Source organism: Boleophthalmus pectinirostris, unplaced genomic scaffold (genome assembly GCF_026225935.1).
Source record: "Boleophthalmus pectinirostris isolate CB_2022bp ecotype Guang Dong unplaced genomic scaffold, ASM2622593v1 HiC_scaffold_1, whole genome shotgun sequence".
Classification (NCBI taxonomy): domain Eukaryota; kingdom Metazoa; phylum Chordata; class Actinopteri; order Gobiiformes; family Gobiidae; genus Boleophthalmus; species Boleophthalmus pectinirostris.
Window position 1 is genome coordinate 38,014,443 of NW_026570970.1, and position 20,000 is coordinate 38,034,442.

At 41.5% G+C, this 20,000-nt stretch overlaps 2 protein-coding genes and 1 pseudogene across 2 annotated transcripts in view; 2 read left to right on the forward strand and 1 right to left on the reverse strand.

The window, feature by feature from the left end:
- The window catches only part of LOC129409156 (serine/threonine-protein kinase pim-2-like), a 4,454-nt gene extending 1,192 nt beyond the window's left edge, over window positions 1–3,262 (forward strand). Inside the window, exons 4-9 of the mRNA XM_055154353.1 lie at window positions 84–181; window positions 413–460; window positions 1,581–1,805; window positions 2,442–2,619; window positions 2,724–2,915; window positions 3,165–3,262. Coding sequence (XP_055010328.1) covers window positions 84–181; window positions 413–460; window positions 1,581–1,805; window positions 2,442–2,619; window positions 2,724–2,915; window positions 3,165–3,262 — 839 coding nt within the window. The remainder of the gene's footprint in view (window positions 1–83; window positions 182–412; window positions 461–1,580; window positions 1,806–2,441; window positions 2,620–2,723; window positions 2,916–3,164) is intronic.
- Window positions 3,263–10,532: 7,270 nt separating this feature from the next.
- Window positions 10,533–17,029, reverse strand: LOC129409192 (uncharacterized; annotated as a pseudogene).
- Window positions 17,030–17,412: 383 nt separating this feature from the next.
- LOC129409195 (extended synaptotagmin-3-like) overlaps window positions 17,413–20,000 on the forward strand; it is an 8,251-nt gene continuing 5,663 nt past the window's right edge. Inside the window, exons 1-2 of the mRNA XM_055154494.1 lie at window positions 17,413–17,541; window positions 19,541–19,617. Coding sequence (XP_055010469.1) covers window positions 17,437–17,541; window positions 19,541–19,617 — 182 coding nt within the window. The 5' untranslated portion in view covers window positions 17,413–17,436. The remainder of the gene's footprint in view (window positions 17,542–19,540; window positions 19,618–20,000) is intronic.

Sequence of the window (20,000 nt, forward strand, 5' to 3'; positions counted from 1 at the left end):
TTGTCTATGTGTGAATGGCTGTTGTAATGTCATATTGGATGATCATACTAATAATATATATTTTTTTTGTAAAATGAACTCAGTGAGTGACTTTGCGCTGACATACGAGGAGCATGAGCAGCTCGGAGAGGGAGGATTTGGGTCGGTGTTTGCCGGCGTCCGGATCTCAGACCAACAGTCGGTAAGATATATACACTTTTTATCATTTACAAAACTTCAAATGCACAGTTAATCTAAGTTCAAATGACTTCAAGTGATTTTTCATGTAGAGGGTCAGTCTCCATAGAGATGGAGTTTCTTCCTGGAGACCTTTAAATTCAGAATAGAATCTATAACATCTATGAATGTCCCTATAATTTCACATTTTCACTTGACTCCATTATAGAATCATGTTCTAATGTCTGATTTTCAGGTGGCCATTAAACACATGAAGAGGGACAATGTGGAATTTTCTCTGGTGGTAAGTGAAATTTTTGTTGTTTTGGAACATTTTATGGATTTTAAAATCGTTGTATCGGTATCATCAAATAACCAGACAAATAATGGACATCAGTATCCACTAAAAAGTCTGTGCGCTACTATCACCTCTCACAGCTCTTTTCTATTAGTGATGAATGGACTGATACCAAATAGGAATATGATGTAGCCTGGAGGGAATTCATCAAAATCGTGCACTTCTGGAAAAGTTTTGGATTTTTGGCAGAGTGTTAGGTACAAGCTGTGATGCCGTCCTAGTGGCCGGTGTGCATAAAATCCAAAATAGCCCCTGTCCAAACAAGAAAAGGTTATATCTCTGCTTCCTTTAGTCTTACTTTGTAGTAGAATGTATTTTTTCTACTTTCTACTTCCTACTGTTTGATACAAGCAATCCAGTTCCTCTAGACAAGACCTGGTGCACCTCCCGAACACGTACACCCACTCTAAAGCCCCCTCCCCGGTTAAGCAAGGGAGAGGCACCCCGGCGGAATTTGGTGACCTGTGTACTCCACTGCAGCACAATTTGGTGACCCAGGACTGTGACATTTTGCAGTAGACTCTTCAACATTTGGTCGAACACATTCTGGAGCATTTTATAGAACCATGAAACAATTTCTGCACCTCATTTGACTTGATTTCATTTCACATATGGGTTTAGAGGCCTGACCGGGGGCCATTTTGGATTGTATGCATATCGGCCACTAGGGGGTGACTCCAACTTGTATCCATGGATTTTTAAAAACCTTAGGTCCATACCTAAACACCCTGCTAAAAATCCAAAACTTTTCCAGAAGTGCACAATCCTCATGATATTTCACAAATTCCCTCCCAACTAATGAAGGTATCAAAAATCACATTTTTAAATTTTTTTTATTTATGTTTGGTAAAACTTTGAAAGACACTGTTTATATTTCAGTTAGTGCATTTAAAAGTCATAAGAGAAGGATCATAACTCATAGGAATCAGATCAATATTGTGATACTTGCCATAGTTTTACTGTATCAGATTGAACAAAAGTCACTAGTACCACCCCATGAATATCTGACACTGCATTTGTCTCTGATTGTGGAATAATCTGTTTTGTTTACATTTTCCTCTTTTAGAGCATTGAAAATGAAGTGTTGACCGTCCCCTCTGAGGCCGTCCTGATGAACAAAGCTGCTCCGGATCGGCACTCGGTCGGACTGAACCCCTCGGTGACTCTGCTCGACTGGTACCTCCAGGATGAAGGCCAGGAGGTGGTTCTGGTGATGGAGAGACCCACCCCATCCCAAGACCTGTTTGACTACCATCAGGAGAATGGCCCCCTGACAGAAGCTCACGCAAAGGTCTGCAAAAAAAAAAAAAAAAAAAAAACTTAAAACAGAAAAATAACAACAAACTTACATGAAAAAATATCCATACGCTTGGGTGTCATAAATTTGTAGTAAATAAGCCTATGTAGCAGAGAACAGCATCTCTTCTTTCATCTCATATATAACTAGAAAAGCACTCAGAGAGCGCAGACCTCTGCCAAGGACTACAGTCCCCCTCATATTAATTGTGTTTTCCCTAAATATTTGTCTCGTATCTTTCAATTTGGAATATGAAAGAGGATCCCATTGTCCATCCCTGAGTCAAATTTCATGGGGTTTGGTCAATAATTAATCGAGATATTGAGAAACTAAATTTTTGGCCCCATTTACCACAATGTTAACTAAAACTTCAAAGTGATCCAGAATCCAGGATTTCTTCCAGATCACCCCCAAAATGAAATCAGTTCTTCCTTTTCACATTTCCAACAAATCCTGAAAATTTCATCAAAATCGGTCCATAAGTTTTTGAGTTATGTTGCTAACAGACAAACAAACAGACAAACAAACAAACGCCGGCAAAAACATGACCTCCTTGGCTAAGGTAATTAATGCCATTTGTAATACATTTCAGTTACTTTTCTAATCCACGTTCTTGTTATTGTCCGGCAGGAGCTGATCCGTCAGGTGGTGAACGCGCTGCTGGACCTTGACTCAAAACAGATTTTCCATAGAGACATTAATATGAAAAATCTGCTGGTTCAGGCGACAGAGTCTGGCCCAAGGATCAGGGTCATAGACTTTGGCTGTGGCTGCGGCGCCCAATCAGAGCCCTTCTACAGTTTCAAAGGTAATATTCCTAACCAACGTAGTAGTAATAGCAGCAGTAGTAGTTAAAGTACAAGATCACTAAAGATGCACGATTATTTCTATGTGTTTCTTTGTGGTTTTCAGGAACACCAGAGTATGCACCTCCTGAGGCCTATGGGACTGAAGGATACCGCGCTGCTCCTACCTCAGTGTGGCAGACGGGGGCGCTACTTCACGAACTGCTGCGCTCTAAGAGTGACAAAGGGTTCACCACAAGAGATTTCATGAAGGGTTTTCCATACATTTCCTTCTTGAGTCTGAGTGGTGTGTCCCAAGGTACGAGCAGAGAAACACACACATTATTTAGATATGATTTAGTCTTCATGTCATTAGATAAAACATTCAAGATGTCGGAGCTCCATTTGAGAAGATAGATGACACAGTTCACCCTTAAACACTGCACAAACAGTATCTACAGAACGGACCATAGAAGTTTTTGTCACTTAAGAACTTAAGAACTCACAGTGGAAAGAGCAACTATGAAGTGTACACTGTAAAACTTGTCTTGTGTGTTTGTTTTTGCAGAGTGCAGTGACTTCTTGCGGGCCTGTCTGGCACTGGACCCCAACCAGAGGATCCCTTTGGACCAGCTGAGCCACCATCCCTGGTTGAGCCTGGTCTAAAAGTGCATGGTATTCAACCCCATGTACCGTGTAAATAAGTGTAAATAAATATTCTTTACCTCAAATGTGTTGTTCAGACCTGATGAAATACACTGCAATGATATTTTATTTTTATAAAAGAGAGACAAATGTACATGCACTGGACATGAAGGATTTGACTGATTTATTTCATATAAAAATAATGATCCACTGGTGTCATAGATTATAAGTACAAGGCAGGCATACATCTATTTTATGGTGTTAGAGAACTTGGGTCACTCTTACTTATATATTTAGATAACCTTCTTATCATAGTCAGCACCAGTCAACTTCTAGGCAAAAGTGCAATAGAACTGACATCATTGTGAAGAAAGTATATTTAATGTAATCATGTCAGACACAAGTTTGATTGGACTCAGAATAGTTCTTGTCGAATCAACAAATCAAAACAGCACATCAGATACTTCCTGATGAAACATCTTGATGCAGCCTGAGGGTGGAGCAAAATCTCAACACTACTGTACACAAATCACAGCTTGACATAATCACACAGAGAACCCAAACACTGGCTTGTCCAATGGTGTAAAGTGGTGACATGTTTCTAGTCCCTCTTTCCCCAAAACTATCTTCCTCTGGGGCTCTTGATGCAATCTCCAGTATTTTAGATCAAACTGACTTCACTAACTTTTAGTCTAAGTAGTAAAACAGCCAATCCAAATAAACCTCAGCTTCTTCAGCACGTCGAGGGAATGGGCCCTGGCTGTCACGCCCCTGCCTGTGACCTGAGTCTTCCTTATGTGGATGTGGGCGGAGTCTGCTGGGAGCACCTGCTCTCCATCTGCAATCAAGCCTGCTACAAAGGCCCAGCTCTCCAGCCAGACTCTGCCAGATTGTTTCGTCTACCTGATGGTGATCTACCAGTCGGCTCAGTTTTTGTTTCTACGTCGCTTCCTGTTACTTACCTGCATTTTTGTATTTCCTAGTTCCCGCTGTGGAAGACTCCGGCATTCCAGCTCCTGGCTCCTCGCTCCTCCACTGCCTATCCTGCCTCGTCAATAAACCTTTGTTTCTTTTTTGCATTTTTGCCCTCGTTCTGAGTCTGTTTTTGGGGTCCACTCCAGTGGTACACAACACTGGCCCGTGTAAACACGGAGCTATCCACACTGATGCCTGACTCAAAAACAAAATGTAGGCAACATATATTTACATTTTGGAAAACACATTTAATCATCAATTGATCAATTGCGCAATCATAGTGTGGAGGTAGAGAAAGTGCTTTGTGTTTGTTGAACACTTGACCCAGATCATGATATTCAGGGGGTACAACAGACAGATCTGGAGGACTGGGAGGAGAACTAAAGAGACTAAACCAGGATTAAATCAGGACTAACCTCGGTCTTGAGAGAGATGGAGACCTGTCCCGACACTCAGTCCTGATTGAGTTCTGGTTTACTCCTGTTTTAGTCCTGGTTCAGTCCTGTTTTAGTCCTGGTTTAGTCCTGGTTTAGGCTGTATGCGGTGCAAAAGTCCAGCATCTCGATCGATGTTTCTTCTGTTCAATAAATATGTCTGTGAAGTGATGTCGTATTTCTGACAGTAAAGTCATATCTGTGAATTCTTATTCGTACTGAAGATAGCGTAATTGTAAATTTTCATTTTGTGGTTGCAGTTCTTGATGTAACTTAAAATCGTATTCTGATGGATAAAATACACACATTTTATGTTCGACTGGACTCATTTGACAGTCTACAAATATTTATTTTATGCTCAACTAGAGTCAAATATGCCCGGATTTCTATCCTATGCACATGAATATTTCTGAAGGCTTTTTTTACTCCATACAGATCTCTTCATCTACTTTTACTCGACTCATACATGTGCAAACTTTATATATTTGACAAATAGTTTTTACATTATAGGGATATTTTGTTATAAAAGTACACCAGAAGAAAAAAAAAACGATATTTTCAAAATTAAAAGAATGATCTAAGAAACTTGAGTGTCATTTATCAGAGCCTAGTATATGTCAGTTACTGGTGGTGTAATATACTGTATAGACCCGCCAAGCCATTTTATGTGGCCCACAAGGGGTAAAAAGGTATAATTTATTATTATGTTGTGACTTTGTGCCACTACTACATCTCCCACAATGCACCGCAGTTCTTTCCCGTGAAGTGACTGCATCTCGCCACTAGAGAGGCCAAGAAAACTCAAATTTCCCAAAAAATGTCCAAGAAAAGAAAAATTGATGCAGAAAGATGGCTATTTCATGAATGTTACTGAAGGAGTAATGTGAACATCAAAATAACAAAAATAAATATGAAATGAAAAATGAAATACAGACTTTTACAGATTTGTAACATACTGATATTACAGTTACAGTCTTAACTTTACAACCAGCTCTTTGATGACAACATGATCCAGATGTGGCCCTTGGTGAAAATGAGTTTGACACCCCTGGTACAGACATTGTTCTGCCCCCGTGGAGAAATATGTTTTTTGTTTAGAGTTGATCTGTTTTGTCCACTCAGAGCTTCCTTAGCCGCCGTATTGTTCCAGACTTTGCAACACTTCAGTCCAGGCGTACTGCACATACAGTAAGAACATCTGGACCCACATACAACAACTCATCCAATCCAAAACCAAACACTCGATCAGCCTCCGGGAAAGCGACATCCCGTTTTACTTCACCAGCCCCTCCATCCCCAAAGATCAACTCTTCATTCAGACTCTAATTATGCTGGCAAAATATCACATACACAAAACCAAATGGTCTCAAAATAAACCAAATATTCATCAATATAATAAAGGAAATCCAACAATACTTTCAGACAATAAAACAGGTCCAAAACAAAAAAGCAATTAAAACTTACAATACCTATAAAAATAAAGTATAGCTTTATTTAATTTATGATATTCTGTTTTGTTATTCTGTTTAGTTTTGGTTTCATTCCTTCTGCTCCCCTGTATGTTCATTTGCAAACCACCCCCATGTCTCAGTATGTTTATGTGTGTTTATGTGTGTTTATGTGTGTGAATGTGTATGTATATTTTCCATATCTCACCCCTGCCATTACTGTGAACTGGACTTTGCATTGATGCAACAACAATCCAATCTGCACCTTATACTGTATATACATTGGTTTTTTTTTTTGTCTTGTTAAGTTAAAAAAAAAAAAAAAAAAAAAAGTTCAGTCCAGGCGCCCAAACACTGAAGAGAAAGGAACTGTTATAATTAGTGATTATCTGGAAAACTATGAATATTTGACTATACAAATGCATAGAATTATAAATAGATGATACTTTTTTCTGAAATTTTGAGACACTCCTGTTGCTCTAGCTCCATCCTTCAAGGAGTAATGACCAAAAACACATATATGACCATGGTGATCTTGACCGGTTTCAACCTGTAACATCCAGTGTGTCCACTTGTGTGATGATTGGGTGAATATTTTAGGCCACAAATGGTTCAGAAATTGTCGAAATTGCCGATCCTTTATAATGGCGTGACCATTCAATTGACCCGTGTGACCTCAAATGACCTCGGATCATCAAGCTTTTTTTTTTTGCCGCATCAGGCACAGGGGCTTGACCCACGTACCAAATTTGGTGACTATCTGTCCATAAATGGTGGAATGGTGGACAGACATACACACACAAACACACAGACACTTGCATTTATCACTAAGTGGGGAATCCTGACAATGACAAAACACCAGCACTCATGAGGACCGTATATATATATGTGTGTATATATATATATATATATATGTATATATATATATATATACACACACACACATATATATATATATATATATAGAGCCGTGGTGGTTGACATCGCAAGTACCAAGCGATGGTAATATCAGGAAAAAGGAACACGAGAAACTAGAGAAATACCAGGGGCTCAAGGAAGAGCTGGAGAGAGCCTGGAAAGTAAAGGCATCAGTGGTGCCTGTGGTGATCGGACACTCGGGGCTGTAACCCCCAAACTGGAAGAGTGGCTACAACAGATACCGGGAAAAACAACGGACATCTCAGTCCAGAAAAGTGCAGTACTGGGAACAGCAAAGATACTGCGCAGAACTCTCAAGCTCCCAGGCCTCTGGTAGAGGACCCGAGCTCAATGAGGGTGAGAGACCTACCACTGTGGAAGGTGAGAAACACTTTTTTTTTTTTATATATATATATATATATATACTAGTGCTGTAATTAATTAATCAAATTAATCTCATTTTAATCTCACCTGAAAATTGCTGAGAAAAGCTTCAATTTGAGGTATTTTCATTTAAATTCATTATTACATTATTGTGGCAGATCAAAAGACTGATATAGAACAAAAAAAGTGACTTTATAAAGTCATTTATTGTTTAACAAATCTCTCCAAATTGGCTGTTGAGCCCAAGTCTCCATGAATAAGAAACTGTTTGCTGTAAAGTAGCAAAGACGAGGAAATCTGAACATAATAACTTTTGTCTACTTAAAGACAATAAAAAGTCCAGTCTTTCCTTAACCATATTAAAAATATTATTGATAGAGAAATGCTTTATATATGAGATCACTGGTTTTAGTCCTGGTTTAGACCTACTTTAGTCCTAGTTTAGTCCTGGAATGGATTAATCCTGGTTTTGGTCCTGGTGTTAGTTCTGGTTTAGTCCTGGTTTAGACCTGGTTTTAGTTCTGGTTTTAGTTCTGGATTAGTCCTGGTTTAGACCTGGTTTAGACCTGGTTTAGACCTGGTTTAGTCCTTTAGCGCGGTTTACGCAGCGTACGCGAGAAAACACGATCCACGCGCGGCTCACGGGAGCACGTCGGTGTCCACGCAGTGTCTACGGAAGGAAATGTGGTCCGCGCGTTCTCAGGTTAATGACGATAATGAAGGTGTGTGTGTTTGTGTGTGTGTGTGTGTGTGTGTGTGTTTGTGTGCGTGTCCCCTCATGTCGCAGGTCACTATAGGACAGTAGTGCAGACATCATGAGTCTATGCAGGTTATTTTCACCAGTGATATTTAAGTTGTAGGCGATATTATATTTGTTATTTTCTTTTATATTTCACGTCGGGAGAAGAATTTCCAAGACACAAATGTGTTTTTATCTGTGCACTGCTGCCTCTGTTCTACTGGCTCTTCCACCTCGTCCATTGTGCGACTGACGCTGCCAACGTAAACATGACGTTTACATCGCTTTTACTGCGCGCGTTTTGTGTGGGTTTCCGGGAATGAGTGGAATTACCGAAATAAAAAAATTGTATAAATGTGTTTTTTTTGTGTGTGTGTGTTGTTGTCCCAACAACACATAAAAACAGGTTTTATAATAAAGCAACTCACATACAGAAACACTAAAGTTAGAGATTAAAAATGAGATTAACGCGATTAAAAAACATAACGCGCTAAATATGACTGTAATTAATTAATCGCAATTAACGATAATTTGACACCCCTAATTTATATATATATATATATATATATATATATATATATATATATATATATGAAAAATGCCTACAGGCGGAACCAGATGTTCTCAAAACCCGTGGCTGGCGAGCCGTAAACTATTTCGTGAAGAACAAAATTACTGCGCTGAAACGAAAGCTTTAGCTCTTAGTTTTAAATGTTCTGACCTTCATGTTGCAGCACAGTGCAGTTAATAATGCTGTTTTGTTTATACCTGTATTATACCATTACAGGTTTTTTCTCTTTTTTGTTTTGTTGTTTCTGCCTTTAAGCAGTGTTGAATATTATGCAGTGAAGTTGCATCAATTCTTTTAGTTCTGTCTGCTTTACCAGTTGAAGTACTAAGATTACCTTAAACTGTTGCAATAAAGGTTTTAGGGTTACATTTAAAGATTGTATTACCTAGTAATTATTCCATGTTGAGCTAAACCACCAGCATTGAGCTGTAAACTGAGTCTGCAGCAGATAACCTCACTCAAACACCAATGCCTCAGTTGTACTGTGTAAATATTAAGATTAGATGAGATTAGATTCAACTTTATTGTCATTACACATGTATAAATACAAGGTAAGGAAAAGTGGTTTAGCATCTAATCAGAAGTACAAGGAGCAGCAAGTGCCATATATACAGCATGTAGAGTATATACAATATAGAGAAATATACAGTATATTAGTTTAGTTTGTAGTGAATATATACAAATCAATAGTCCCGTATGAACAGGTGGGAATTAGATATAAATATACATGAGGGATATAAACATGTATTATAAACAATTATACAGCTGTGTTGGTGGAATATGATATACTATCAACAAGTATGCAGGTGTGCTCTATGAACAATGTATGATATATAAAAGCAAAAGATATATATGAACAGGTGTGCTATAAAAATAAATGATATAAGTATATATCAGATGTATGATGAACATGTAAACTAGATATACAGAAAATATACAGCATTGGCAATACATAAATTGTTGAATTACCAGCTAGAAATACCTTGTAAATTCTGCACTATTTTCTTCTGCTCATTGCTCATATCAATTTTTTTGGTTAGTTTAAGTATTATCCTCTACTTAATACGTCTTACCAAGGAATCACTATGGCGAAAGAACTTTTCCAAATATTCTTTCTTGTCACTTCGCCGTGTAAACAACCGCTCTAACAACTGGAGACTCTGCGAGCCGAGGTCTTACCTGTGGTTTAGGCAGCAGTTGCTTCTCTTGTGGTTTTAAGAAAACCAGGGCAATACTTAGTCTTTTCACCTTATCACACCACTCAACCATGTGAAGCCATCAGTGAAAACCATCAAAGTGTGGCCAGTGGGGGTAGACTCAGTACTCTGGACAGGTTTATAGACACAGACTGGAGTAGGTTTGCCTCTCAGGTTGCCTGTGACTCCCAGACAAACCTTGATAGCCCAAGTCCAAAGTCAGTGAAATGCTGTGTCCCCACCTTGCCCAATAACCTTTCTGTGTATGTGTGAAGAATCCCTCAGTCGTCCAGGTAGAATTCATGGCAAGGAGAAAATTCAGTTTGTCGACTGGACAAAAGTTAGTTTGGTTGAAGATGTTTCGCAGCTCATCCAAGCCGCTTCTTCAGTTCTGGTCAGACACTGTGGACACTTCCTTATATCTGTCTGTAGGGAGGAGCTAACTACACTGAAACTAACACCCACTTGTTTACAGTTTGTGTTTGTTAGTTGGGCCTATTGACCTGTACAGCATGTGGAGACTAATTAACATAACAATTCATGGCCATAATGAGGCTTCCACACCTCTGGACATGACCTGACTACACCTGTTGTTCTCTTGTTTGTTTTGATTTAGGTTTGAGGATGGAGTTGTAAATAGGAGACAGATGGTGTCTGAGTCTCCATTTCTGTTTAGAGAAGGATTCTCTTAACAAAAATGGCTTCTTTCACTCCCCTCTCGAACCAGTTCTTTTCTCTGGCTAAAATCTGTACCTCGCTGTCCTCAAATGAGTGGCCCGTGGCTTTTAAGTGGAGATGTACTGCAGACTGAGGTCCACTGCTGCTCTCTCGTCTGTGTTGGTTCATCCTCTTGTGAAGTAGCTGTTTAGTTTCTCCAGTGTAGTGTTCACTGCAGTCTTCACTACACTGAATGGAGTAGAGCACATTGCTTTGTTTGTGTCTCGGTGTTTTGTCCTTGGGGTGGACCAGTTTCTGTCTTAGAGTGTTCGTAGGTTTGAAATAGACCAGGATCTCATGTTGTCTGAAGATCCTCTGTGGTTTTTCAGAAACACCAGCCATGTACGGAATAGTTACCCCTCTTCTCCTGGGTTCTGATTCTCTGTTGTCCTGTGTTTTTGTCACAGTTCTGCCTTTTGTTTACTTGTTTTCCCCCAGTCCAGTTCCATTTCTCACTCTGTTCCGGTCCTCCTTTTGCCACCTCCCTCCTTTCCCTACAGCTGCCTCTCATTCTGTAATCAGCCCAGGCCCAGTCTATATATACTCCCTCTGCTCCCTCAGTCTTTGCCAGATTGTCAACCTGTAAAGACTTACTCTCAAGCTCCTGAACCCTGAATTCTGAAAACCCTGTATTACCCCTGAATCTGATCTGTTTGCAACTTCTGCAATTCTGTGTTTTTCCCTGTTCCTGAATTTACTCCCAGTTCATTTCTTACTAGTGTATTTCCCAGTCTTGGAGGATATTTCCGTTCACATTTTACATAGTATATTCCTTTGTTATATGTTCAGTCTGAGTTTCCATTAATACATTACCTGTTAGAGGACACTTTCCCTTATTAACTAAGACTTTGCCTGTATACTCGTGTTGCATTTGAGTCCAATTTACCCGCGTGATAGTTTTAGTTCTCTTGGTTTTGTTGAAGGCCCATTTTGGATATCCACAAACAGAGAGGGCTTTCAGCAGATGTTGTTCTTCTTTCTCCTTTCCCTCTGTGCTTGTGGGCACCACTTGAGCCCTGTGTTGTTGTGTCCGAATAACTCAAAGTTGGTGCTGCAGTGGGTGGTGAGACTCAAAAAGCAGATACTGGTGTGTGGGCTTCCTGATGACCTCAACCTGGAGTCGCCGGTCTTCTCCTATCGTTACTGCACAATCTAAGAAAGCCAATGTGTTGTTCTTGGCATCTTCCCGGGTGAATTTGATGTTAGGATCTACAGCATTAATATGTGCAGTAAATGGTTCCAAATCTTGAATTTTGATTTTAGAAAAGTTATCATCCACATAACGATACCAATGTGTGGGTGGAGTTCCTGGATAAGAAGCCAAGACCCTCTGTTCAGATTATTCCATATATAAGTTAGCAATGATAGAAGAGACCGGTGAGCCCATGGCACAGCTGTGGATTTGTCTGTAGAAGTTCCCTCTGAACCGGAAATAGGTGGTATTTAAACAGATTTCCAGCAGTTGGCAGATTTGATCCAGTGACAGTTTAGTTCTCTCTTCTAGTTTGGTATCCTGCAGTAGTCTCTTCCTTGCTGCTTCCACTGCTACTGATGTAGGGATACACATGAAAAGAGAGGTCACATCAAAGGAAACCATTGTCTCGTCTAGGTCGAACTGGAGATGTTTGATTTTGTTCACAAATTCGGCTGTGTTCTCAATATGGTTCTCTGTGTTACCCACCAAAGGGGACAAGATGGTCTTCAACTGTTTGGCCACATTGTACGTGATGGAGTCTGTTCTACAAACAATGGGTCTGAGAGGTACTCCCTGTTTGTGAATCTTAGGGAGGCCATATATACACGGAACGGAATCACCAGGATACAGTCTATAATACATCTGTCGATCGATGACTTCTTCCTTCTCCAACTTCTGCAAGCAGTCAATGATCTTCTTTCTGTATCCACTGGTGGGATGTCGTTTTAGTAATTCATAGGTAGCAATGTCACAGAGCAGGCTGTTAACTTTAGCCTCATAATCAATTGCGTTAAGAATCACAGTGCATCTCCCTTTGTCTGCTGGCAGAATGTTGATGCTGTGATCCTTCTCAAGAGCAATAATGGCCTCCCTTTCTTCTGATGTTATGTTGGAGGGAGGAGGTTTGGCATTGCTCAGTGCCGCCGTTAATTTCAGTCTAAGGTCTCCAGCTTCTGTCTCTGTGAGTTTGTTGTTCCTAATGGTGGTTTCTGCTGCTATGATGTAGTCGACCGTGGGGATGCTGTTAGAAGTTACAGAGAAATTCAGTCCTTTGGAAAGTACTTCTTTCTCAGTCCTGGTGAGCTCTCGGTTGGAAAGATTTTTCACCCAGCATTCCTTGTGGCCAAGTTGACTTGGTTTATCCTCCTTCCTTTTGTCACTCCGATCCCTGGGGTTAGTTTGGTTTTGATTTTGGAGTTGTGTAAATTTCTTTATGTGGCGCTCTTTTTTGTGGTGTTGTCTTAACTGTCCTGTGGCTAATGAAGTCCTTAATCTTCTGGCCCATCTCCTTTGGGACTAAACTCATGCACATTAATGCTGTAGATCCTAACATCAAATTCACCCGGGAAGATGCCAAGACCAACACATTGGCTTTCTTAGATTGTGCAGTAAGAATGGGAGAAGACGACCCCAGATTGAGGTCTTCAGGAAGAACACACACACAGACCAGTACCTGCTTTTTGAGTCTCACCACCCACTGCAGCACCAACTTGGAGTTATTCGGACACTACAACACAGGGCTCAAGTGGACCCCACAAGCACAGAGGGAAAGGAGAAAGAAGAACATGTGCAGAAAGTCCTCTCTGTTTGCGGATATCCAAAATGGGCCTTTAACAAAACCAAGAGAACTAAAAACACAGGACAACAGAGAATCAGAACCCAGGAGAAGAGGGGTAACTATTCCGTACATGGCTGGTGTTTCTGAAAAACCACAGAGGATCTTCAGACAACATGAGATCCCGGTCTATTTCAAACCTACGAACACTCTAAGACAGAAACTGGTCCACCCCAAGGACAAAACACCGAGCCACAAACAAAGCAATGTGCTCTACTCCATTCAGTGTAGTGAAGACTGCAGTGAACACTACACTGGAGAAACTAAACAGCTACTTCACAAGAGGATGAACCAACACAGACGAGAGAGCAACACAGGACCTCAGTCTTCTGTACATCTCCACTTAAAAGCCACGGGCCACTCATTTGAGGACAGCGAGGTACAGATTTTAGCCAGAGAAAAGAACTGGTTCGAGAGGGGAGTGAAAGAAGCCATTTTTGTTAAGAGAATCCTTCTCTAAACAGAAATGGAGACTCAGACACCATCTGTCTCCTATTTACAACTCCATCCTCAAACCTAAATCAAAACAAACAAGAGAACAATAGGTGTAGTCAGGTCATGTCCAGAGGTGTGGAAGCCTCATTATGGCCATGAATTGTTATGTTAATTAGTCTCCACATCCTGTACAGGTCAATAGGCCCAACTAACAAACACAAACTGTAAACAAGTGGGTGTTAGTTTCAGTGTAGTTAGCTCCTCCCTACAGACAGATATAAGGAAGTGTCCACAGCGTCTGACCAGAACTGAAGAAGCGGCTTGGATGAGCTGAGACACGTCTTCAACCAAACTCACTTTTGTCCATTCGACAAACTGAATTTTCTCCTTGCCATGAATTCTACCTGGACGACTGAGGGATTCTTCACACATACACAGAAAGGTTATTGGGCAAGGTGGGGACACAGCATTTCACTGACTTTGAATCCAGCTCTCAACATAAACATCACAGGTTGAGCATCAGATCCACTGAACCACAGGTTGGCTGGTGTGATTCCAGCTCCCACAGATGAATGCTGTCGTTGTGTCCTTGGGCAAGGCACTTAACCCACCTTGCCCACAGTGTCTGTGTACACTGGTGTGTGAATGTGTGTGTGAATGGGTGAGTGGTTCCTTGTTGTAAAGCGCTTTGAGTGCCTTGAAGGTGGAAAAGCACTATAGAAAAATGTGACCATTTACCATATACTGTATATTTCTCTATATTGTATATACTCTACATGCTGTATATATGGCACTTGCTGCTCCTTGCACTTCTGATTAGATGCTAAACCACTTTTCATTACCTTGTATTTATACATGTGTAATGACAATAAAGTTGAATCTAATCTCATCTAATCTTAATATTTACACAGTACAACTGAGGCATTGGTGTTTGAGTGAGGTTATCTGCTGCAGACTCAGTTTACAGCTCAATGCTGGTGGTTTAGCTCAACATGGAATAATTACTAGGTAATGCAATCTTTAAATGTAATCCTAAAACCTTTATTGCAACAGTTTAAGGTAATCTTAGTACTTCAACTGGTAAAGCAGACAGAACTAAAAGAATTGATGCAACTTCACTGCATAATATTCAACACTGCTTAAAGGCAGAAACAACAAAACAAAAAAGAGAAAAAACCTGTAATGGTATAATACAGGTATAAACAAAACAGCATTATTAACTGCACTGTGCTGCAACATGAAGGTCAGAAAATTTAAAACTAAGAGCTAAAGCTTTCGTTTCAGCGCAGTAATTTTGTTCTTCACAAAATACTTTACGGCTCGCCAGCCACGGGTTTTGAGAACATCTGGTTCCGCCTGTAGGCATTTTTCACAGTCTTGTTTTCCTGGGACACGTAGGGATTGGATGAATCCACCCAAATGCTTTTGGACTGAATCTACCTCATTGTCCTTCCACTTCTTCTTCTGAGCTCTGCTTCCGTGTCCTGTTGAGCACAGGTCAAAAAAGTTTCATTCCACAAGTGAATCAAATATGGGCTGGTGTACTATACTAATCAAGACTTTCTGTTCAACTTCCATTAAATGATAATTCCAGTGTGAAAATGATTCTGTGAAAAATGATAACAAGGTTGAGCATTTGGAAGGGATCAAAACTTCATTAAGTGCCTTTTGGAAGCATCAGTTAAAAGCAATCCAGATTAGAATGCAACAGGTTAGCATAGTTTTGTCCCCAACAGATATTCAAACTCCTCATGATGAAATATACCCCAGTTTCATTTCACACTGGAATTATCCTTTAATATTGAGAAGACAGAACAGATGCCATTTAAATGTGATGTTTTCTTTACATATCTGTTTGTTGTGACTTTTCGTTTTCTTGCTGGTCCATGTCCAAGGTCTCCTTTCCACACAAATGAATATTATCTACAAAAAATGACAACAATAAAATCCATACATGCAGGAATCACATGAATCTGACAGGATCACTGAAAAGAAATGTATTAATGAGTAACTTATCACCTGACACCCATCATGCTTTGTCATTTACATGTAAAATATTGTTAAAGGGAGTAATCTTCTCAGAAATCTGAGAAAGGCCACATTTATTCCATTACAAAGTAGTACAAGGCAGTACATTACAATGTGCAGCCCCAAAACAGGAAATTCCCTGTACTACACAGGAAGAGCACGCTGTACTTTAAATAATCAGATAATAATTTGCTAACAAAGTTAGAAAGCATGCAGAAGCATAATTTAATCCACTAAATAATTTTTTGGCACCTTTTCAGAGCTTAGTAAGGTCAACAAAATTATTTTAAACGGACAGTGAGCCTACAAAAATCTATGCAATAAGATTTCCTTTACTACTTGCTGCAAATAGAACCAGTGATACTTTCTTTGCATACCTGTTGATTGTGACTTTATGGATCTCTCCTTGTTGATGTCAAGTTCAATGCAATGCAAAATCCCCATCCTTTACTAAAATAGTGATAACAACAATAAGCACCAAAATATGCATCAAATAAAATCTTATAGTGCAAGACAAAACTTTACATACACATCAGCTGTGACTCCATGTCCTCCTGAATTTCATCTTCAATGTCCTGGACTACCTCTGTTTCACAACAGATACCAAAATCGTCACGGCCATACTGGCTTGTAAAAGTCTGATCCCGTCAGATCGCAGAAGCTAAGCAGGCTGGGCCTGGGTGGTACTTGGATGGGAGACCACTGGGAATTCCAGATGCCACAGTGGGGCCAGTGGCAGAAAAAAACTGTTGTTGTGTCCTTAGGCAAGACACTTCACCCACATTGCCTAGTATGAAAGTGGTGTGAGCATGAGTGATGGTGGTGGTTGGCGGAGCTGATGGCGCAGATTGGCAGCCACACTTCCGTCAGTCTGCCCCAGGGCAGCTGTGGCTACAGTAGTTTACCACCACTGAGTGTGGAGTGACTGAATAATAAACTGTAAAGTGCTTTGGGGATCTTGAAAGGCGCTATACAAATGCTATAAATCACAATAAATATAGTTAGATCATAACATTAGAGACAAATCATTACAAGCATCTTAAAGCATTTTTATACATACCATTTGGATCTATTTCGATCTCATCAAGATTCTTCCCCTTAAAGTCCATGAGTCTTCCTAGCTCCAATGACATCAGCACTTTGCTAATTATAGCAGGTCTAAACCAGATCTAAACCAGGCCTAAACTCCAGTAGAAGTTCTATAAGAAGGTACAGTTCTGTTTGTATTTGTGTTATTTATTAGCAGTGCATATTAAAAAACAAGATCATGTAAGAGACAAACATGGACTTGTAAATATGTCCGATTGTTGCCAAAGCTCATTTCCATCCTTAGTCCCTGATGGACCAAAGCCACAACACGTACACATGTGATGTAGAGTTAGTGTAAGTATAAGAAGTAGCAGCAGCAGCAGTAGCAGTACTGTAGTACGTACTGTAGTACGTACTGTAGTACGTACTGTAGTACGTACTGTAGTACTAGTCTAGTGATGTGGTCTCTGTGGTTCGTCAGGTTCTGGAACAGGCTTGGCCCTTTTTTGGAATGTTTATGGAGAAATTATTAAGAACCAACATTCAGCCTGCTGTCCGACAGTCCAACCCCGCTCTGAAGACCTTCACCTTCACCAAGGTGCACTTTGGACACGTGGTAAGTACACACACACACACACACACACACGCACACATCTACACACACAGATACACACATACACACACATACACATACATGTATGCTCACCCACATGCACACACGCACAGTGTCCCTGTCACACACACGTACAGGTGAAGTGTCCCTGTCACACACACACATGTCACACACACAGTGTCCCTGTCACACACACAGGTGAAGTGTCCCTGTCACACAGACGTACAGGTGAAGTGTCCCTGTCACACACACATGCAGGTGAAGTGTCCCTGTCACACACACGGGCAGGTGAAGTGTCCCTGTCACACACACGGGCAGGTGAAGTGTCCCTGTCACACACACACGGCAGGTGAAGTGTGTCCCTGTCACACACACACGTGCAGGTGAAGTGTCACACACACACGGGCAGGTGAAGTGTCCCTGTCACACACACAGGTGAAGTGTCCCTGTCACACACACGTACAGGTGAAGTGTCCCTGTCACACACACGTACAGGTGAAGTGTCCCTGTCACACACACGTACAGGTGAAGTGTCCCTGTCACACACACGTACAGGTGAAGTGTCCCTGTCACACACACGTACAGGTGAAGTGTCCCTGTCACACACACGTACAGGTGAAGTGTCCCTGTCACACACACGTACAGGTGAAGTGTCCCTGTCACACACACGTACAGGTGAAGTGTCCCTGTCACACACACGTACAGGTGAAGTGCCCTGTCACACACACGTACAGGTGAAGTGTCCCTGTCACACACACACAGGTGAAGTGTCCCTGTCACACACACGTACAGGTGAAGTGTCCCTGTCACACACACGTACAGGTGAAGTGTCCCTGTCACACACACGTACACAGGTGAAGTGTCCCTGTCACACACACGTACAGGTGAAGTGTCCCTGTCACACACACGTACAGGTGAAGTGTCCCTGTCACACACACGTACAGGTGAAGTGTCCCTGTCACACACACGTGCAGGTGAAGTGTCCCTGTCACACACACGTGCAGGTGAAGTGTCCCTGTCACACACACGTGCAGGTGAAGTGTCCCTGTCACACACACGTGCAGGTGAAGTGTCCCTGTCACACACACGTACAGGTGAAGTGTCCCTGTCACACACACACGTACAGGTGAAGTGTCCCTGTCACACACACGTACAGGTGAAGTGTCCCTGTCACACACACACGTACAGGTGAAGTGTCCCTGTCACACACACGTACAGGTGAAGTGTCCCTGTCACACACACGTGCAGGTGAAGTGTCCCTGTCACACACACGTGCAGGTGAAGTGTCCCTGTCACACACACGTCACACACACGTACAGGTGAAGTGTCCCTGTCACACACACGTGCAGGTGAAGTGTCCCTGTCACACACACGTACAGGTGAAGTGTCCCTGTCACACACACACAGGTGAAGTGTCCCTGTCACACACACGTGCAGGTGAAGTGTCCCTGTCACACACACGTACAGGTGAAGTGTCCCTGTCACACACACGTACAGGTGAAGTGTCCCTGTCACACACACGTACAGGTGAAGTGTCCCTGTCACACACACGTACAGGTGAAGTGTCCCTGTCACACACATGTACAGGTGAAGTGTCCCTGTCACACACACATGTACAGGTGAAGTGTCCCTGTCACACACACGTGCAGGTGAAGTGTCCCTGTCACACACACGTACAGGTGAAGTGTCCCTGTCACACACACGTACAGGTGAAGTGTCCCTGTCACACACACGTACAGGTGAAGTGTCCCTGTCACACACACGTACAGGTGAAGTGTCCCTGTCACACACACGTACAGGTGAAGTGTCCCTGTCACACACACGTACAGGTGAAGTGTCCCTGTCACACACACGTACAGGTGAAGTGTCCCTGTCACACACACGTACAGGTGAAGTGTCCCTGTCACACACATGTACAGGTGAAGTGTCCCTGTCACACACACGTACAGGTGAAGTGTCCCTGTCACACACATGTACAGGTGAAGTGTCTTGTATGTTTCAGCCCCTGAGGATCACTGGGATGAAGGCTTACACACATGAGGTGGATCAGAGAGAGGTGATTCTGGATCTTAATATCAGGTGAGAATCTAAAATAAATGTAACATTGTGTATAAAATACTCACAGATGAAATGGAAGGTCATTTGACTCTGTTTGGGATTTAAGTCATAATGTTGTTTCCTCATCACACACAGTTTGTGTTCTGTTTCACACGTTTAACACACAAACCCTGCAGATTTAGGCTGAGTTCTTCTGTCAAACTGAAAACACCACCTTGTGATGTCATACAAAACGTGCACCAGTGTGTTTTTAAACTCCACACACCTTCACTAGGATCATTTACTCTTGAATTCCAGGGCTGAAACCTGGGATTGCCAGACTACGCAAAAAAGGTAAAAGGAGCTGTTAACTTGAAAACTACAACTACATGACATCACAAGGTGGAACAGAGCATTTGGAGCAT